Below are 18,128 nucleotides of genomic sequence, written 5' to 3'. Positions count from 1 at the left end.
TCATTGATTTCTCTACCTTATAATTTAGGGCAGAGGTAACTACTCAGCAAACTACAGTCCCTGAAAGTTCTTCCCAGCACATAAAGTCAGTGCCTACTCATTTACCTATTGCTACTTTCTAGCTAAAACTGGCAGAGGCAGAGTGGGGAGTTACAACGAGCCCCTATGGCCAACAAAGCCTAAAATATGTACTGTCTGCCCCTTTACAGAAAAAGTTTGCTGGCCTCTGATTTAGAAACTGTAAGTGAAATGGATGTTTCAGTTTGTAGAACTCTGAGTTGAAAGAAATTTGAATTATTTACTATTTGTTCTAAAAACCTTGATGTATTATTTATTCATTCTTCCAGGAGACTGGCTGTTCTTTGTGATGTTAGCAGTCATGATGATCAGTGCCTAGGCTAGTTAATTTATTAGGGGTGGCAAAATGGTGCTACTCTGATTCTAACATTTCTTTTTCATTTTTGTATCTTGGATATTTATATGTAAAGAAATTGTCTCATATCTGCTATTTAATCCTTATTAGTACAGTTCATATGGGAAAGAATTCTCTCTGTAGTTACTTATTTTTCAAAAGAATTAGCATGCTCCAGTGGTGACAATTCATTTTTTGTTTTCGAATATTATTATATATTCATGGACTTAAACATAGTTGATGTTTTTCAGTCTGTTGCAGTTATTGTCTCTATTAATATTATTCCATTTTTGTCCAGGGAGAGCTCTTCAGCTTGGCACCTGAGTCCTTTTGACACAATCTTAATACTGTTTAGTAGCTTCCTTGCTACCTGGTGTACTTGGTGTGATAAAATGTTCCAGACTTATACATTTATTGCCTAATGATACCAACCTTTCAACCAATATTATGATAACTGAAAATACAGTTGGCCCTTGAACAACACGGGTTTTACCTGTGTAGGTTCACTTATATGCAGATTTTTTTCAATAAATTCATACTGTGATACTATACGATCCTTGGTTGAATCTAAGGATGGAGGACCGACTATAAGATTATACTCAGATTTTCGACAGCACAGGGGATCAGCACCCCAACCCCTGAGCTGTTCAAGGGTCAACTGTAGTCTTGTTTCATTTTTAAGTATTTTGCAGGGGTTTTTTTGCCCTTTGAGTATACCCCAGGTGAGATACACAGGCAAATAACTGTGTTTTGATATCACTTGAAATTGGTACACTCTGTATCATTATGCCAAGTAGATACACACTTAGGTTAACTTGTAGAATTTTTAATTTTTAGGGATTGCTTGTTTAATTTCAATTTAGTTTTATAGTTATATGAAATAGTTACATAGTTCCAAAGTCAAGTCTATAAAATAAGGTATCTAAAAAAGTCTAACTTTTGTCTCTACCCCCTCCACTGTATTTCCTCCCTCCTCTTAAAGCTATTCTTTTCAAAAGGAATGTTACAGTTTAACCTTTTTTGAAAAAATAAATATAAGTACGTATGTAGTAGTATACCACATACCAATGTCAGTTTCCTGGTTTTAAGTATGGTTATTTAAGCTGTTATTATTGGGGAAAACTGAGTAAAGGGTACAGAGGAATTCTGTACTATTTGTGTAATTTCTTGTGAGGTTAAAGTATTTGAAAATAAGTATTTTTAAAAAGAAGTGCTATAGTATACATATTTTTTTCTTCATCAAGAAAGGGTATTTTATTTTACATGAGAAATTAAAGCTTGTTTGCATGTTGTTGTGATGAATTACTCAGAAAGTAGAAAATCAGCCATGCAGGAGGGGATATCAGCTGCAGGAGCACAGTCCTTAAATTGTGAAGAAAAGATGGAGATGAGTATGCTAGTGGAGGATTGACTCTAATCAGACACATAGATCCATAATATCATGAGAGAAAGCCAAGTATATATGTAAATACAAATCTTCTGGTAGATTTGATGGTGGGAGGTTGTGAAAGTTCTCTTAGAATTATTTCTACTTTACAGTGAAATAAGACGCAAGTTTGTTAGAAAGTTCGAATAGGGGGAAGGTTGTTGGAGGTTTGAAGAAGAAAGGAGAAAGAGTGAAATAATCACTTAGGGGAGTGGGAAAATAAGCTGACCATGTAAATAAATACAGGGTTAGACTGGCGGCATTGGAGGCCCATTTGAAACTTATGCTCATGAATTTTAAAAGGAGACCAATCAACATGGTTGTGTTTTTTTCCTTTAGTCACATTTAGCTGCTTGGGTAGAGGTAAAAATGAGACAGACAGTTGATTTAACTAGGTTGTGGTTTTAGCAAGTGAGTATAAACAGAAGGGAAGAAAGGGCAGGGGAATGATTATCTTGATGAATTATGGAATTTAAGCTTTGTAAGGAGGAAAATGTAAGGACTTGGTTGGGAGGTGATGATTTTTTAAAAAGTAGTGTGGTTAATGGATTGTAGTTGCTGGTGGAGTTGAGTTGTAGTGTGAGTCAAAGTATTGGGGGTGGTGAGTTACAAAGTAGGAAATGGTGGTCAGATAGGGAATGCTTAAAAATTGGATGGTTGCATTTAAATATAAAATATGACCATGGGAATGGGTGTCTGAGATGTGATGGGAGGACAAGACTGTTGGAAAATTGTAGTTCAAGGAACTGAGAGGCTAGTGTGTTGGATGCCTTTTTTGGCCTGGGTATTGAAATCGTCAAAAACGATGGCAGGAATAGTGGTAGAAAAAGAAAGCAAAAGATAGTCCAGAATCTGTGAATGAGTGCACTGTGAATGTCTTTAGATGTCAGCACAAGGAACATTAGCAGGGAAGGTCAGTTGGCATGTGTTTCACAGAAGCTGGGATTTTAAGAAGGCAAATGGAAGAAGGTCTAGAAGGAGTGAAGAGCCAGGAGACCTATCTCTAGGCCTGGTTGTATGAGGGGTTGGAAGGTTAAACAAACACCATTTATTATGAGCTGCAGGGGAAATAGCATCCTCAGGAGACAGCCTTGTTCATTTAGAAAAGGGGCAAGGAGAATTTGGAGAAGTTTAGGATGTAGGCAGTTTTCCAAATGATAGATTGTGAGTTCCAGAACAGAGAAGGGGTTTGGTGGAGCAGGGACAGTTAGGTAACATTGTGTCAGATTTTAGGGCCTGTACACTGCCACATGGAAGTGGGATTAGGGACAACCTGTGAGTTTTTAGGCCTCCTTTGTTGACAGTCAGGCATGTAAGACATGGTTGAATAGTCCTGATGGCCTCTGAGGTAGGTGGACAGTCTGTTCAAATTATGGTCTCTTTCTTGGCACTGATCTCTTAGGGCAGTTTGTAGTGGTGTAGCAGATAGAATTTGAAGAGGGTCCGTGGGGTGGAGGCCTGTCTGCCAGGAACACAAAGAGTTCTATGGGCCTCTATTCAGTTCTGCAGAAAGGTAATGTTTTGAGACCAGGGGAGGGGCAGTCGTAACAAGCTTTATTGTGTATCTTTATGGTTGTTTTTGGCCGTGCCTTGCTGCATGCAGGATCTTAGTTCCCCAACCAGGGCTCAAACCCGTGCTCCCTGCAGTGGAAGTGTGGAGTCCCAACCACTGGACTAGCAGGGAATTCCTTGTGGATCTCTTATACCTTTACAGTTATATCTTGATTTGGGCATAGGAGCCCCACAGAGCTGCTCTTCTTCTGTGTACTTTTGACCTGTCCCCATTATTCTTTAATTATTCGTTACATTTGGTACAGAAAATGTTCCAGGCTCATTTTGTGTTTTCTCTACCCCAGTCCTGGCATTAGCCATTTCTCTTAAGAGCCCTGACTTCCTTAAGTATAAAATGGTATTTAGAAGTCAAGCTCTGGATGCTACATGTACTCATTGCTACCAAGGAGTCATTGCTTTCAGAGTCACAGCAGACAGAACTAGGAACTATATGTATGTATACACACATGGCATACATCTCCTGGTTTTCAACATGTATGGATATTTATATATATGTATACATGTACACACACATATTTGTGTGTGTATATATATATACATACACACATGTTAAAAACCATGAGATTGGGCTTCCCTGGTGGCGCAGTGGTTGAGAGTCCGCCTGTTGACGCAGGGGACATGGGTTCGTGCCCCGGTCTGGGAAGATCCCACATGCCGCAGAGCGGCTGGGCCCGTGAGCCATGGCCGCTGAGCCTTCGTGCCTGGAGCCTGTGCTCCGCAACGGGAGAGGCCACAACAGTGAGAGGCCCGCGTACCGCAAAATAAAAAAAAACAACAAACAAAAAACCATGAGATGATACTGATACCTCTAATTCTATACAAACACCACAGAGTTTACTTTAGCCTTCTCCCTTTCCATTTTATGTGACTTAAATCACTAGTGAGAAACTTAACAGCCATCATCTTCCAGGTATTTACTCAGTAAGTAGCTAGTCTTCTGGTTACATTGGCCAAAAGCTTAGCCCCAGACATACTGGACCACCTCCTCAGAGAAGGTGTAGGAAGGAAGGAGGAAGGCAGAGGGCTATATGTTCTTTTTAATTTAATTAATTAATTTATTTTTTTTTGCTGTACGCGGGCCTCTCACTGCCGTGGCCTCCCCCACCGTGGAGCACAGGCTCCGGACATGCAGGCCCAGCGGCCATTGCTCACGGGCCCAGCCGTTCTGCGGCATGCGAGATCCTCCTGGACCGGGGCACAAACCCACGTCCCCTGCATCGGCAGGCAGACTCCCAACCACTGCGCCACCAGGGAAGCTCCTAATATTATTTTTAATGAGGTGAAATTCACATAACATAAAATTCATCATTTTAAGAATTTTAAAATGTACAATTCAGTGGCATTTAGTACATTCACAGTGTTGTGCAACCATCACCACTCTCTAGTTCCAGAACATTTCATTACCTCTAAAGGAAACCTGTAGACATTAAGCAGTTTCTCCCCATTTCTTTCTCCCTTCAGCTTCAGACAATCACTGCTTTACTATCTATCTCTGTGGCTTTGTCTGTTATTGATATTTGTTGTTAATGGAAACCATATAGTGGATGGCCTTTGGTGTCTGGCTTCTTTCACTTAGGATAATGTTTCCAAGGCTCATCCATGTTGTATCGTGTGTCAGTACTTCATTCCTTTTTATAGTTGAATAATATTCCATTATATAGATATACCACATTTGTTTATTCATTCATCAGTTGATGGACATTTGGGTTGTTTACCTCTTTTGGCTAAATATTATGAATAGTACTGCTGTGAAAACTTGTATACAAGTTATTGTTTGCAGTTATTTTGGGTATATACCTATGAATGGAATTGTTAGGTCATGTGATAATTCTGTTTGACTTTTTGAGGAACCACTGAACTGTTTTCCACAATGGCTGTACCATTTCACATTCCCATCAGCAATACATGAGGATTACAATTTCTCTACAATCCTGGTCAACATTTCCCACTTTCCTTTAAAAAAAAAAATATATATATATATATGTATGTATATTTAAAAATATATTTTATATATGTATTTCTGTATTTTTCTTATTATGATAGTGGGTATGAAGTGGTATCTCACTGTGGTTTTTAAAAATTAATTAATTAATTAATTTGTTTATTTTGGCTGCACCATGTCTTAGTTGTGGCACGTGGGATCTGTGCTGCGGCATGTTTACTTGTGGCATGCAGTCTTCTTAGTTGCGGCATGCATGTGGAATCTAGTTCCCTGACCAGGGATTGAACCTGGGGCCCCCTGCCTTGGGAGCATGTAGTCTTACCCACCGGACTACCAGGGAAGTCCCTCTCATTGTGATTTGATTTGCATCCCCTACTGGCTAATGATGTGCTTGTTTGGCCATTTGTATGCCTTCTTTAGCAAAATGTCTTTTTAAGTCTTATACACTTTTTTAATTGGCTTGTTTTTCTTTTTGTTGCTGAGTTTTAGGAGTTCTTTTATGTATTCTGGATACTAGACCCTTGTCAAATATATGATTTGCAAATATTCTCTCCCAGTGTATGAATTATCTTTTTACTTTCTTGCTAATGTCCTTTGATAACAAAAGTTTTAAATTTTGGTGAAGTCTTTTTTTTTTCTCTATTATGTTATTGCTTGTGCTTTTTGGTGTTATAACTAAGAAACCATGGACAAATTCAAGGTCATGAAGATTTACCCCTGAGTTTTCTTCTAAGAGTTTTATAGTTTTAGCTGTTATATTTAGGTCTTTCGTCTATTTTGAGTTCATTTTTGTCCATGGTGTGAGGTAAGAGTTCAACTTCATTCTTCGCATGTGAATACCTGGTTGTCCCACCATTGTTTGTTAAGTCTTGGCACCCTGTTGAAAATTAATTGACTGTAGCTATATGAATTTACTTCTGGACTCTCAATTTTATTCCAGTGGTGTATATGTCTATTTTTATGCCAGTACTACACTGTCTTGTTTACTATAGCTTTGTAGATTTTAAAATTGGAATGTGTGAGTTCTCCCACTTTGTTCTTCTCGTTCAAGATTCTTTTGACTATTAGCGGTCCCTTACAATTCTGTATGAATTTTACAGCTAGCTTTTCCATTTCTGCAAAAAAGGCCATTGAGGTTTTGATAGAGAATGCATTGAATCAATTTGGGAGGTATGGCCATCTTAACAATATTATCTTCTAGTCTGTGAACACGGGATGTCTTTCCAGTTATTTAGGTCTTTTAATTTCTTTCAGCAATGTTTTATAGTTTTCAGTGTACAAGTCTTACACTTCTTTGGTTAAATTTATTTCTAAGTATTTTATTCTTTTTTTTTTTTTTTTTTTTTTTTTTGCGGTACGCAGGCCTCTCACTGTTGTGGCCTCTCCTGTTGCGGAGCACAGGCTCCGGACGCACAGGCTCAGCGGCCATGGTCCACGGGCCCAGTTGCTCCGCGGCATGTGGGGTCTTCCCGTACCGGGGCATGAACCCGTGTCCCCCACATCGGCAAGTGGACCCTCAACCACTGCGCCACCAGGGAAGCCAGTATTTTATTCTTTTTGATGCTATCGTAAATCGAATTATTTTCTTTATTTTTGGTTCATTGCTACTGTGTAGAAATAGAGCTGATTTTTTTGTGTTGATCATGTGCTGACTTCATTTATTAGCACTAATAGTTTGTTTTGTGCATTCTTTAGGATTTCTGTATACAAGATCATGTCATCTATAAATTCAATAGATTTAATTTTACTTCTTTCTTTCCAATTTGTATACCTTTATTTCTTTCTCTTGTCTAATTGCCCCACCTTGAACTTCCAGTATGCTTTCAAATGCAAGTGGTGACAGTGGACATGCTTCTCAATTTTTCCTGATCTGAGTGGAATGTCAACTGTGGGTTTTTCATAAATACCTTGAATCATGTTAAGGAAATTCCCTTCTATGCCTAGTTTATTGAGTTTATTTATTATGAAGGGGTGTTGGATTTTATTCATATGTTTTTTTCTGCATCAGTTGAGATGATCATGTGGTTTCCTTCCTTCATTCCATTATGTGATATATTACATTGGTTGATTTTCTTATGTTGAACGACATTGCAGTCCTGGGATAAAGCCCACTTGGTCATGGTGTGTAATCCTTTTAATATGCTGCTGGATTCAGTTTCCTAGTATTCTGTTGATGATTTTTCTGTTCTTATTTGTAAGGAATACTGCTGTATAGTTTTCTTTTGTGTGTGTGTGTGATGTCGTTGTCTGGGTTTGGTGTCATGGTATCCCTGACCTCATAGAGTGAGTTAAGAACTGTTTCCTTCTCTTCCATTTCTTGGAAGAGTTTGAGAATGATTGGTGTTAATTCTTCTAAATGTTTGGTAGAATATGGTCTCAGGTTTTTGTTGGTTGGAAGGTTTTTGATTGATGATTCAATCTCTTGTTATAAGTTTCTTTAGGTTTTCTAATTCTTCTAGTGTCAGTTGGTAGTTTGTGTGTTTCTAGGAATTTGTCCATTTCATCTGGATTATCTATTTTGATGGCATGCAGTTATTCATAGTATTCTCTTATAATCCTTTTTATTTCTCTGAGGTTGATAGGAAAGTCCACGCTTTTGATCCTGATTTTAGTAAGTCTTCTTTCTTTTTTTCTTGGTCATTCTAGCTAAAAGTTTGTTAATTCTGTTGATCTTTTAAAAGAATCACCTTGGGGCTTCCCTGATGGCGCAGTGGTTGAGAGTCTGCCTGCCAATGCAGGGGACACGGGTTCGTGCCCTGGTCCGGGAAGATCCCACATACCGCGGAGCGGCTGGGCCTGTGAGCCATGGCTGCTGGGCCTGTGAGCCATGGCTGCTGGGCCTGTGAGCCATAGCCGCTGAGCCTGCGTGTCCGGAGCCTGTGCTCCGCAACGGGAGAGGCCACAACAGTGTGAGGCCCATGTACTGCAAAAAAAAAAGAATCACCTTTAGGTTTTGTTGCTTTGTGTATTGCTTTTCCATTCTCATTTCATTTATCTCCACTATAATCTTTATTATTTTCCCCCTCTGCTAGGTTTGGGTTTGGTTTGCTCTTCTTTTTGTAGTTCCTTAGGAATAAAGCTAGGTTATTTATTTGAGAAATTTTTTCTTTTTAATTAATTAATTAATTTTTTAATTTGGCTGCATCAGGTCTTAGTTGTGGCACGCAGGATCTTCGTTGTGGTGTGCGGGCCTGTCTCTAGCTGTGGTGCGTGGGCTCAGTAGTTGTGGTGCGCAGGCTCTCTAGTTATGACACGTGGGCTTAGTTGCCCCGTGGCATGTGAGATCCTCGTTCCCCGACCAGGGATCGAACCTACGTCCCCTGCATTGGAAGGCGGATTCTTAACCACTGGACCACCAGGGAAGTCCCCTCTTTTTTAATAGATGTTTACAAATATAAAAACTTCTTTTTGAATACTGCTTTCCCTGCATTCCGTAAGTTTTTGTTTGTGTATTTTCATTTTCAGGAGTCTCTAAGTATTTTCTGATTTCCCTTGTGATACCTTCTTTGACCCATTGGTTTTTTTAAGAGTGTGTTGTTTAATTTCCACATCTTTGTGAATTTTCCATATTTCCTTCTGATATTGATTTCTAGTTTCATTCCATTATGTTCTGAATAGATATATTTTATGATTTTAATCTTTTTAAATGTTGTCTTTTAAAAGTTATTGTTTTTCTTTGTTTCCCATAATACCTCTTATTCATCCAGTTTTCTTGTGTTTGTTTCTTTTGTCTTTTTCTTGTGGTTCTTGGCTGTTTATTATTTTAGAGTGTGACACTGAAGTGCTACGTAGATACTTTATGTGTATGGGCACTGTGTACTGGCCCTATTCATAGAGTGATTAGGTGGGGGCCTCTCAAGGGCGAACCCTCAAATGTCAGCATATATAAGTTTTTTATTCTTTGTGTTTACAGGAAAGGTTGTAGCCCTGGCTGTCAGTGTTCTAGTAGTGTTCCAAACACTGGAAAGGGAAGCTAGGATTTTCACTGTTCACTGTACAGACCTTCATTTGATCACTTTGTTTTTAATGCAGCACCCTGCCCATCAACTACCTCAGATTCCAGAGCCTCTTTAGTTCATCCTTTCCAAAAAGGCAGTGGCCTTTCCACCAAGCGTCCTATTTTCAGCCCCACTCTAATACCTCTGACTTTCAGATTCTTATGTTTTACTAACTGAGCTACCTGGACTACCTCTGACCTTTGGCACTTCCAGTTCCTGAGCCTACAGGACAGATGAACTTGTTTTTTACTGGCTTTCCTCTACAAGCTACTGTTTCAGTTTTTTCTGCTTTACTGAAACAGATGAGCTATCCATTTACTTTTCATATTTTGAAATATTGAAATCTCTTTAATGCTATTAAAACCCTCCCCTATTCTTTTTTTCTTTTGGGTTTATGCCATTTTTATTCCTTTATTCTCACTTAGAGGGATTTCTGGAAGAAGAGAGATTAACACATATTCAGTCTGCCCTACTTAAGTAGGACTTTCTAAACTTCAACACAATGTAGGACATCACAGAAGAAAAAGTTTAATTTGACCAATGAAAAATATGATATAACAAAACATAAAAAGCATATATGTAACAAAGATGACACAGGGTAATAACCCTGACATATGATGAATTCAGATACAAATATATAAGTAAACACTAGCCCCCAAAAGATAAATGGGCCAAGTATACAAAGAGGCATTTCACAAACACACAAATCCCTAATTTTCAGTATCACTAATAGTAAAAAATATATAGTAAAACAGGTTGTCATTTTTTTACTCAGAAATGTTTTATGTGTCTATGGTATGTGTATGCAGATGAAAATGTGGAAAGATAGTCATTTTCCTGGACTACAAACAGCGGTACAAGCTAGAACAGTTGCGGAGGAAAAGAGTTTGATAGTATGCTTAACTTTCCTTTGACTTTGAAATTCTTCCTTGCAAAGCAGAATTTCTTCTAAGGAGGTATTCCAAACTACGGACCAAAATATATGCAAAAAAGATGCCCATCTTCTTTTGAAAATTACTAGCTAATTAGAATAATATTTATTGAGCCATCGCTCTGTGCTTCAGGAACTGTGCTAAAAGCATTTTACATACATTATTCCACTTAATCCTCACAACAGCCATATGAAATTAATACTACTTTTATCTTGAAAACACTGAGGCTAGATGGTGAATGAACCAGGTCTGGAGCCCCAGATCTAGTTTAAAAATTGTTTGCTCTTAATTGTCATGCTTACAGAATTTCCTGTGACCATATGTTAATTCTCTAAAGATCACTGGGGTGGGAGAGGTGAGGGGAATAAGCATTGTTTTTAATATTTTAATAATCTAAATGTCTAACTATAGTTAAAATAGCTAACTTAGTAAGCCATGGAACTTTTATATGATATAATATGCAACCATTAAAAATTGTGTTCTGGAAGAATTTTTTTTTTAATTAATTTATTTATTTTTGGCTGCTTTGGGTCTTTGTTGCTGCGCTCAGGCTTTCTCTAGTTGCAGTGAGTGGGGGCTACTCTTCATTGTGGTGTGTGGGCTTCTCACTGCGGTGACTTCTCTTATTGTGGAGCATAGGCTCTAGGCACATGGGCTCTAGAGCGCAGGCTCAGTAGTTGTGGCGCACGGGCTTAGTTGCTCTGTGGCATGTGGGATCTTCCTGGACCAGGGCTCGAACCCGTGTCCCCCTGCATTGGCAGGTGGATTCTTAGCCACTGTGCCACCAGGGAGGTCCTGGAAGAATATTTAATGACATAAGAAAATACTTGTGTTGTAATTAGAAAAATGAGAAAACCTTAAATACAATATGTTTTAAATTATTTTTCTGAACTTATAGTAGATGGAAATACATTAAAAATTTTTTAAATCATTGTTTTTGAGTGTTTCTAAGTGATTGGATTACAGGTGTTTAATTCATTTTCTTCTTTAGGTTTTTTATTTTCCAATTTTTGAATGTGTATAATTTTTTAAATCAGAAAAAAGTTCTAGTAATCATTTCATTTATTAATGTAATGCTTAAAGATGTGAAAATGATTCTATTCTGGGGAAAAAGCCAGTTGTGAAATTATATATTTAGTATCATCTCAACTAGATTTTAATTTTGTTTGTCCAGAAAATACATTGAATGCAAATGTGCAAAAATACTAACAGTGATATTGTCTCAGGGAGATGGGAATGAGAATGAACTTTTTTCCTATTATTCATTACTTTTTTCTGTATCTCCAAAACTTTCTACCACAAGTATGTGTTTTTGTAATCAGAGAAAGTTTAATGTTTTAACTTGGAGAACAAGTCTTTACTTATTTTTCCCTTATAATTTTAGACATTTGAAGACAGTGATTTGTTCCACTTGATTGGTGTTATCTGTGGATTAGCAATTTATAATTTTACTATTGTGGACCTCCATTTTCCTTTGGCTTTGTATAAGAAACTGCTAAAAAAGAAGCCATCTCTGGATGATTTGAAAGAACTAATGCCTGATGTTGGGAGGTTAGTTGTAAAAAGTGGCAAGAGTGGGGTTTAGAAAATAGGAAATGGGGAATGTCCAGAAGCTTTCCTTTTAGGAATAATTATGTTTCTGTTGTTGTTGTTGAATTTCCAAAATAAACTAATAGCCCTTCTAATAAAGGAAAACCCATTGTGTTACTCAGACTGAGAATTTTCTACTGAAAGCATTATGTGTATAAAACTATGTACTGAATTTTTAGTTTAACAATACTTTGTGAATATCTGATAATAAATTTAGGAAGGTAATGTTTCCTGAATGTAGTTAAATGATTTATTTGGACTTTTACTTCTAATCACCTTCATTCCTACATGTAATATGTAAAGTTTCTTTTTATTTATTACATAAAATGGAATAAAAATTGTATATAAATAAGAACAAGTGTTGAAAATGGGTGGATACATGCTTTTGTATTCAAAGCAAGAGATGAAAGCCTTAAGAGTAGGTTTTTTTTCTTCAGCATTGTTTATAAGTTTGCCATTGTACATCCACCATTCTGAAACAAATATAAAAGTACAGATTAACAAAAGGATTTGATCAAGAATGAATGAAAATATATACTTAGTCATAAGCAAAATAGTCAAAATACTCAATAATATTTTTCTTCAAAGAAACATATATATTGTTTTTCAGAAGCATGCAACAGTTACTGGATTATCCAGAAGATGATGTTGAGGAAACATTTTGTCTTAATTTTACGGTAAGATGAAAAGACATAGAGTAGCCTGAGTGTTCATCATCCCTTTTTATTTATCAGCTGTGCCTTAGGGTTTTTCTTTATTGTGATGGATGGAATTCTTAAAGAACCCTTTAGCTAACATTTATTGAGCATTAACTATATGCTAGTCACAGTACATGCATTATTTCATTTAATCCTCATAATCCCAAGAGATAGGTATTATTATCCTTATTTTACATATAAAGAAAACTGAAAACAATCATCACATTTCAGAGATAGTATTTGTATCCAGCTCTGTGACTTCAAAGCTTATGTTGTTTAACATTATACTAAAGATCTTTACAAATACAAGGGGTCCTCTTTATTCAAGTGTTCATTTTTTGAGTCTGCAATTACAAGAATGTTTAGAGAAGCATAGGTTATTGTAACATGAAAATATTCACTAATGAATTTGCCACCTAAAAGATTAATTCCCACTCAGATATCCCTTTCACACTAACATTCATCCTTGCCTATTTAGTCTTACGGTTGGATGCAGTACAAATACAAATACATTGGAATATTATTTGGAAGATGAAATTGCAAATCTTGTAAAAGATGCAGAACTTAATTCTCTGAGGGGTGTTCAGTAAATCATCCAGTTACTTGCAAAGCCATTGACAAATGAGAATCTGGCAGAAGTAGACTAGTTGACAACTAAAGAAGAGAAAATCAGCAAGGATTATGAGTCACTTCAGAAGTAACAATTTCATTATTATAAATTAGACTCTTGGGAAAATGGTAAAACCTTCAGTTTTTCTTTTTTAATGTCTTTTCTTTTCAAAAACTTTGTGTGTCCCCCACCCCTAAACAGTTCTCTTTATGTTTTTATGGTCAAAGCTGACAAAAGATACCATATTCCACTATCACACAACTTGCCAAAAAAATTATGTGCCCCCTCAAAAAAGTTTATCCATTCTTTGATCATTTTAAGAATTGGCACATAGTTTAGTTATAAGAAAATTTGATAGATTTAGGGGAAATAAGTTAATTTATTTTAGTAATGTTTAATAGTTTTCAAGAAAAAAAATCCTCCTTGGACTTCTGTTTACTATGAAATTTTAGTTCTCCTTTTCAGTTGATTCACTTATAACCATGTCAGTTATCATTGAATCTTTACTGATCATCTCAGTTGACTGAAACATTGGGTTCCAAGCAATTTAATTTCTGATTTATCAATCACCAAGTTTGTGAATGCTTAGTATATTTAAGAACTGTGGTAATTGAAACATTCCTTCCTACTACCATTTCTTTCCCAGACGTTCAGTGGCTCTTTATTACTTGTAGAATAATAACTTTATAATGGACTTAAAAGACCTTTGTAATCTGGCTTTTTTCCTAACTTTCATTGTATCCTTCCATTCATACTACATTTTGTCATGTCTCACAATATTCTTTTATATACCTTACCATCCCTGTTTTTTAGGGGCATACTTTTTTTTGATATTTGCTCTCATATCTATTCTTTTGTTCAGTCTCTGTCCTCAGTCAGAAATTTCCACCCTCTCCTAATCTTTCAGAGCCCTACTTACCCTTCTAGATGCTTTTCAAATGACATTTCTTCCTCAAGGTTTTTAATACTTCCTCTAGTTAGAAGTAAGTTTTCTTTCTTCTGTGGTCTGGTAGTATTTTTTTCATGTCTCTATTATAGCATTGATTTTATTATAATGAGTTGTTTACATATCACATTTCTCCTCTTTTATTAGATAGTAAACTCCAGAGCAGGGATTTATTCATCTCTTATCATCCCACTCCCACCATAGTGTTTTATAGACAACAGATACTAAAAAAAAATGTTTTAAAAGAAGAGGATAATATTCCAAAAAAAAGGGAATAGGAAGAAGGAAGATTCAAAGGTGGGAATGGTAACATTAGGAAAATGAGCACACTAGTAAGGGAAATAAAAAGTTTCAAAATAACCGACTCTTTATAGACCAAATTAATGGCAAACTGGAAAAACAACCTGTAATTAAGAATGCAGCAAGGAAGAATTCAAGAGTAGCAGCTATCATGTGGGAAGAATGCATAGCTAGTCTAAACTGAATGCATTCTGACTTGTAGTCTTTCACTTGTCCATGGAAAACATCCTTTCTAATACTTTACTCCTATAGTGACCCTTCTGAAGTTTTACACATGATAAATACTAAGTTTCCTGTTTTTAACAAACCAAACACTTGTTGATTTGTAATTAGTTAGTCAAGGTAGGATTTCAAACTGCCAGAGAAGATGAAGATTTCTAGTTGTGGCTTTATGCAGAATTCACAAATAAGCTTATGGTAGCAGAATTTTACTGCAAATTTATTACTTCTTACATTTAATGAGAGAAAGATAGATTATAATAGGTTATTAAAATAATCTAATAAATTTTGAGTCTGACATTGACTTTTTTTAAAAATTTAAATTAATAGATCACAGTTGAAAACTTTGGTGCAACAGAAGTGAAAGAACTGGTTCTAAATGGTGCAGACACAGCTGTTAACAAACAAAATCGGTAAGTGAATTATAAGCAGCATCAGTGGTAGTAAAAAGATTCGGTAGGCATTTTCTTCTGTATTTAGAAATATGTCACAACCTTAAGTTTTTACTCAGATAAAACTTATTTTGAATGGTAAGGACATAATTAATCTTCCGTTTGCTCCTTTTAAGACATTAATAAAGGGATTAAAAGATCATTAACAAGAAGAACAAAGAGAAGGGAGAGGAGACAACAGCAAACACGTTTTTGGAAGCTAGAAGCCAATAGTGCCTAACTTCAGCCAATCAGAAAAAGCTGCAACAAAAGATGGACTGGGAGCCAAGAAGGCAGACAGTTCATATTGCAGAACAAAGGCCTCGGGCATTGAGAATAAAAAATAGGTTAAAATGTATATGTATGTGGAGTTTAAGGGGAAGCTGGAAACAAAGATTGGCTGTTATAAGAAGCAGTTAGAAACCCATTTCCCTTAGTACGCAAGTAGCTGGCAACTTCTCTCCAGCCTAGGCAGATTGGAAATTTACATTCTGGGGAGATTGAACTAAAGGAACTGTGGATTTGCGGGCAGTTAGGCACAGCCAGGGACAGAGGGCTGAAATGAAAACAGGGAGATTAAGTGACAGTCTACAGCTCCCTCCTCCTTGACACCCTATATTGGAGGATTCTTCACTGGGAAAACTGCCTAACTTTTAAATGTAAATGAATAACCAAAGATCAGTAGACATTTAAGAAAGGACCAAAACAGTGAAAAAGAATGCCAAGGAAACACAAACAGTGTAGGATGAAAAACAAAACTTCAATGAAAGTTGAAATCAGTATCCTCAAGATGGTAAGAGTAGCATCCATAAGGATACTATTAAAAACTGAAAAAAATTCACTGAAGGAAATGGAATGAATGAAATTTGTCAAAGAAATGGTACGAAAAAAACTTCCCAGAACAGAATGACATGCCTTTTAAGATGGAAAGCATGGGAACTGAAAAGACATATGCCAAGGCAAAAATACATGAAATTTCAAAACCCAAAGAAAAAGGGACCCTAAAACCTTTCAGAAAAAAAAAAAAAGCAGACCATACACAAAGAATTAATCAAAATAACATCAGGGGTTTCCTTGGTGGCGCAGTGGTTGGGAGTCCGCCTGCCAATGCGGGGGACGCAGGTTTGTGCCCCGGTCCAGGAGGATCCCGCATGCCGCAGAGCGGCTGGGCCCGTGAGCCGTGGCCGCTGAGCCTGCGCATCCGGAGCCTGTGCTCCGCGATGGGAGAGGCCAAGGCAGTGAGAGGCCCGCGTACCGTAAAAAAGAAAAAATAATAACATCAGACTTCTAAAGAATGACACTGAAGCTAGGAGATCAAAATTCTGGGAAAAAATTATTTTTAACAGAATTCTATATTGAAACTATCAAGTATGTGGTGTATAAAAACATTTTTATACATGCAGAGTCTCAGAGAATTTACTTCCAGCTCATTTTTCTTAAGAAGTTACTGGAGGATGTGTCCTACCAAAACAAGGAATTGAACCAAGAACGAGGAAGACAGGGGATCCAAAAAAAAAAAGAGAGAGAGATAAAGAGGAACAGCAGTGTGTACATGATTTAGAAAGAGCAGTCAATCTGCGGTAGATCAAGAAGATGGAGGGCTCCAGGGAGGAATGTCTTCAGGAGAAAAATGCAACCTAATATATTTGAATGAATCTAGGGGAGATTGACATTTCTGTTGAAGTTGGAGATGAGGTAGCAACCTAAGGGAAACAAAAGTTCTTTTTAAGAAAAGTAATCATAGAATACTCCCTAGATGAATATTTATAATCATAAAAATGTTAACAATAAATATTGAACCAATATTCAGTATTCACTTCATCAGATAATATTTATAATTGTAAATCAAGGAATAACAATAGAACTGTGTTGTTGAAGTTTGAAGGTAAATATCAGAAGGAATAGCAGGGCTTCCCTGGTGGCACAGTGGTTGAGAGTCCGCCTGCCGATGCAGGGGACGCGGGTTTGTGCCCTGGTCCGGGAAGATCCCACATGTTGTGGAGCGGCTGGGCCCGTGAGCTATGGCCGCTGAGCCTGCGCGTCCGGAGCCTGTGCTCCGCAACGGGAGAGGCCACAACAGAGAGAGGCCCACGTACCGTAAAAAAATTAAAAAAAAAAAAAAAAAAAAAGGAATAGCAAAAATAGTTAACAAATAGTTTTCTTCAAATTGCCAGGGACTTGATCCAAATGATTATAATCCTGATTCTACTACTTAGAAGCTGTATAACTAAGTTTAGGTAAATTAGTTTATGTCTCCATGCCTCATAATCTCTTTTTCCGTAAAATGGGATGATAAATTAATTATACATATTTCATGGGGTTATTTTGAGGATTAAATGAGGCGATAATTTTAAAATGCTTAGAATAGTACCTAGCACATGTATGTGCTCAGTAAATGTTGGTTGTTAGGATTATTACTGTTTGACATTTTAAACTGTATATACTTCTACTTTGATAAAAAATAAAGCTGTTTTTAAAATAATGTGAAAAAAAATTAGGTCTTTCTACTTACCCTTTAAAAAAAATCTTGGTTTTGAAAAACTTTGACTATGATTTAGAAAGATTGTTTTTTTCAGCTTTTAAAGTTTCTGTTGTTGGACTAATTCTTTAAGTTTCTAACAAATATTGTTTCCCATAGATTATTTAGAAGTAATTTAAAGAATTTTGATCTTTGTACTGCCAGTCCTAGTTACATAATGAAAGTGTTGAAGGCAAAAATGTTAGCCCATAAAACAATTTAACCTTTTGTACTTAAGAGACTTAACTAGTGTAAATTTGACTTTCTAATTAGATTAATTATAAAATTATGCATTACAAAATTATCTGTTTCTTCTCATCAGAACCTTATGCTGATAAGCGTATGCTATTACTAATTTTTCCTTAGGGCCACCCAGTTTTATAATGTCCTCCTTTAACCTTTTTTTTTTTCTCTTTGTAAATTCAGTTTGGTATTATTTTAAAGTTTGCTAAAATGATTATCTGTAGATGACTAAATTTACCAGTATTCCCATTTATAGAATCATCCTTTTTAATTTGGAAAACAGGAGTATGA

At 36.5% G+C, this 18,128-nt stretch overlaps 1 protein-coding gene across 4 annotated transcripts in view; it reads left to right on the top strand.

The window, feature by feature from the left end:
- Nucleotides 1-18,128, top strand: part of HERC4 (HECT and RLD domain containing E3 ubiquitin protein ligase 4) — a gene marked incomplete at both ends in the record, with an annotated part of 139,673 nt that overhangs the window by 114,596 nt on the left and 6,949 nt on the right. For 3 of the 4 annotated variants that reach the window (XM_079707458.1, XM_079707456.1, XM_079707455.1), the window contains 3 exons: nt 11,667-11,833; nt 12,483-12,549; nt 14,976-15,058. In XM_079707458.1, the coding sequence (XP_079563584.1) occupies nt 11,667-11,833; nt 12,483-12,549; nt 14,976-15,058 (317 nt within the window). The remainder of the gene's footprint in view (nt 1-11,666; nt 11,834-12,482; nt 12,550-14,975; nt 15,059-18,128) is intronic. The other variant, XM_079707457.1, reaches the window with a different exon arrangement.

The sequence above is a fragment of the Hyperoodon ampullatus genome, assembly GCF_949752795.1.
Source record: "Hyperoodon ampullatus genome assembly, chromosome: 1".
NCBI lineage: Eukaryota > Metazoa > Chordata > Mammalia > Artiodactyla > Ziphiidae > Hyperoodon > Hyperoodon ampullatus.
This window is presented reverse-complemented; position numbering and strand designations above follow the sequence as displayed.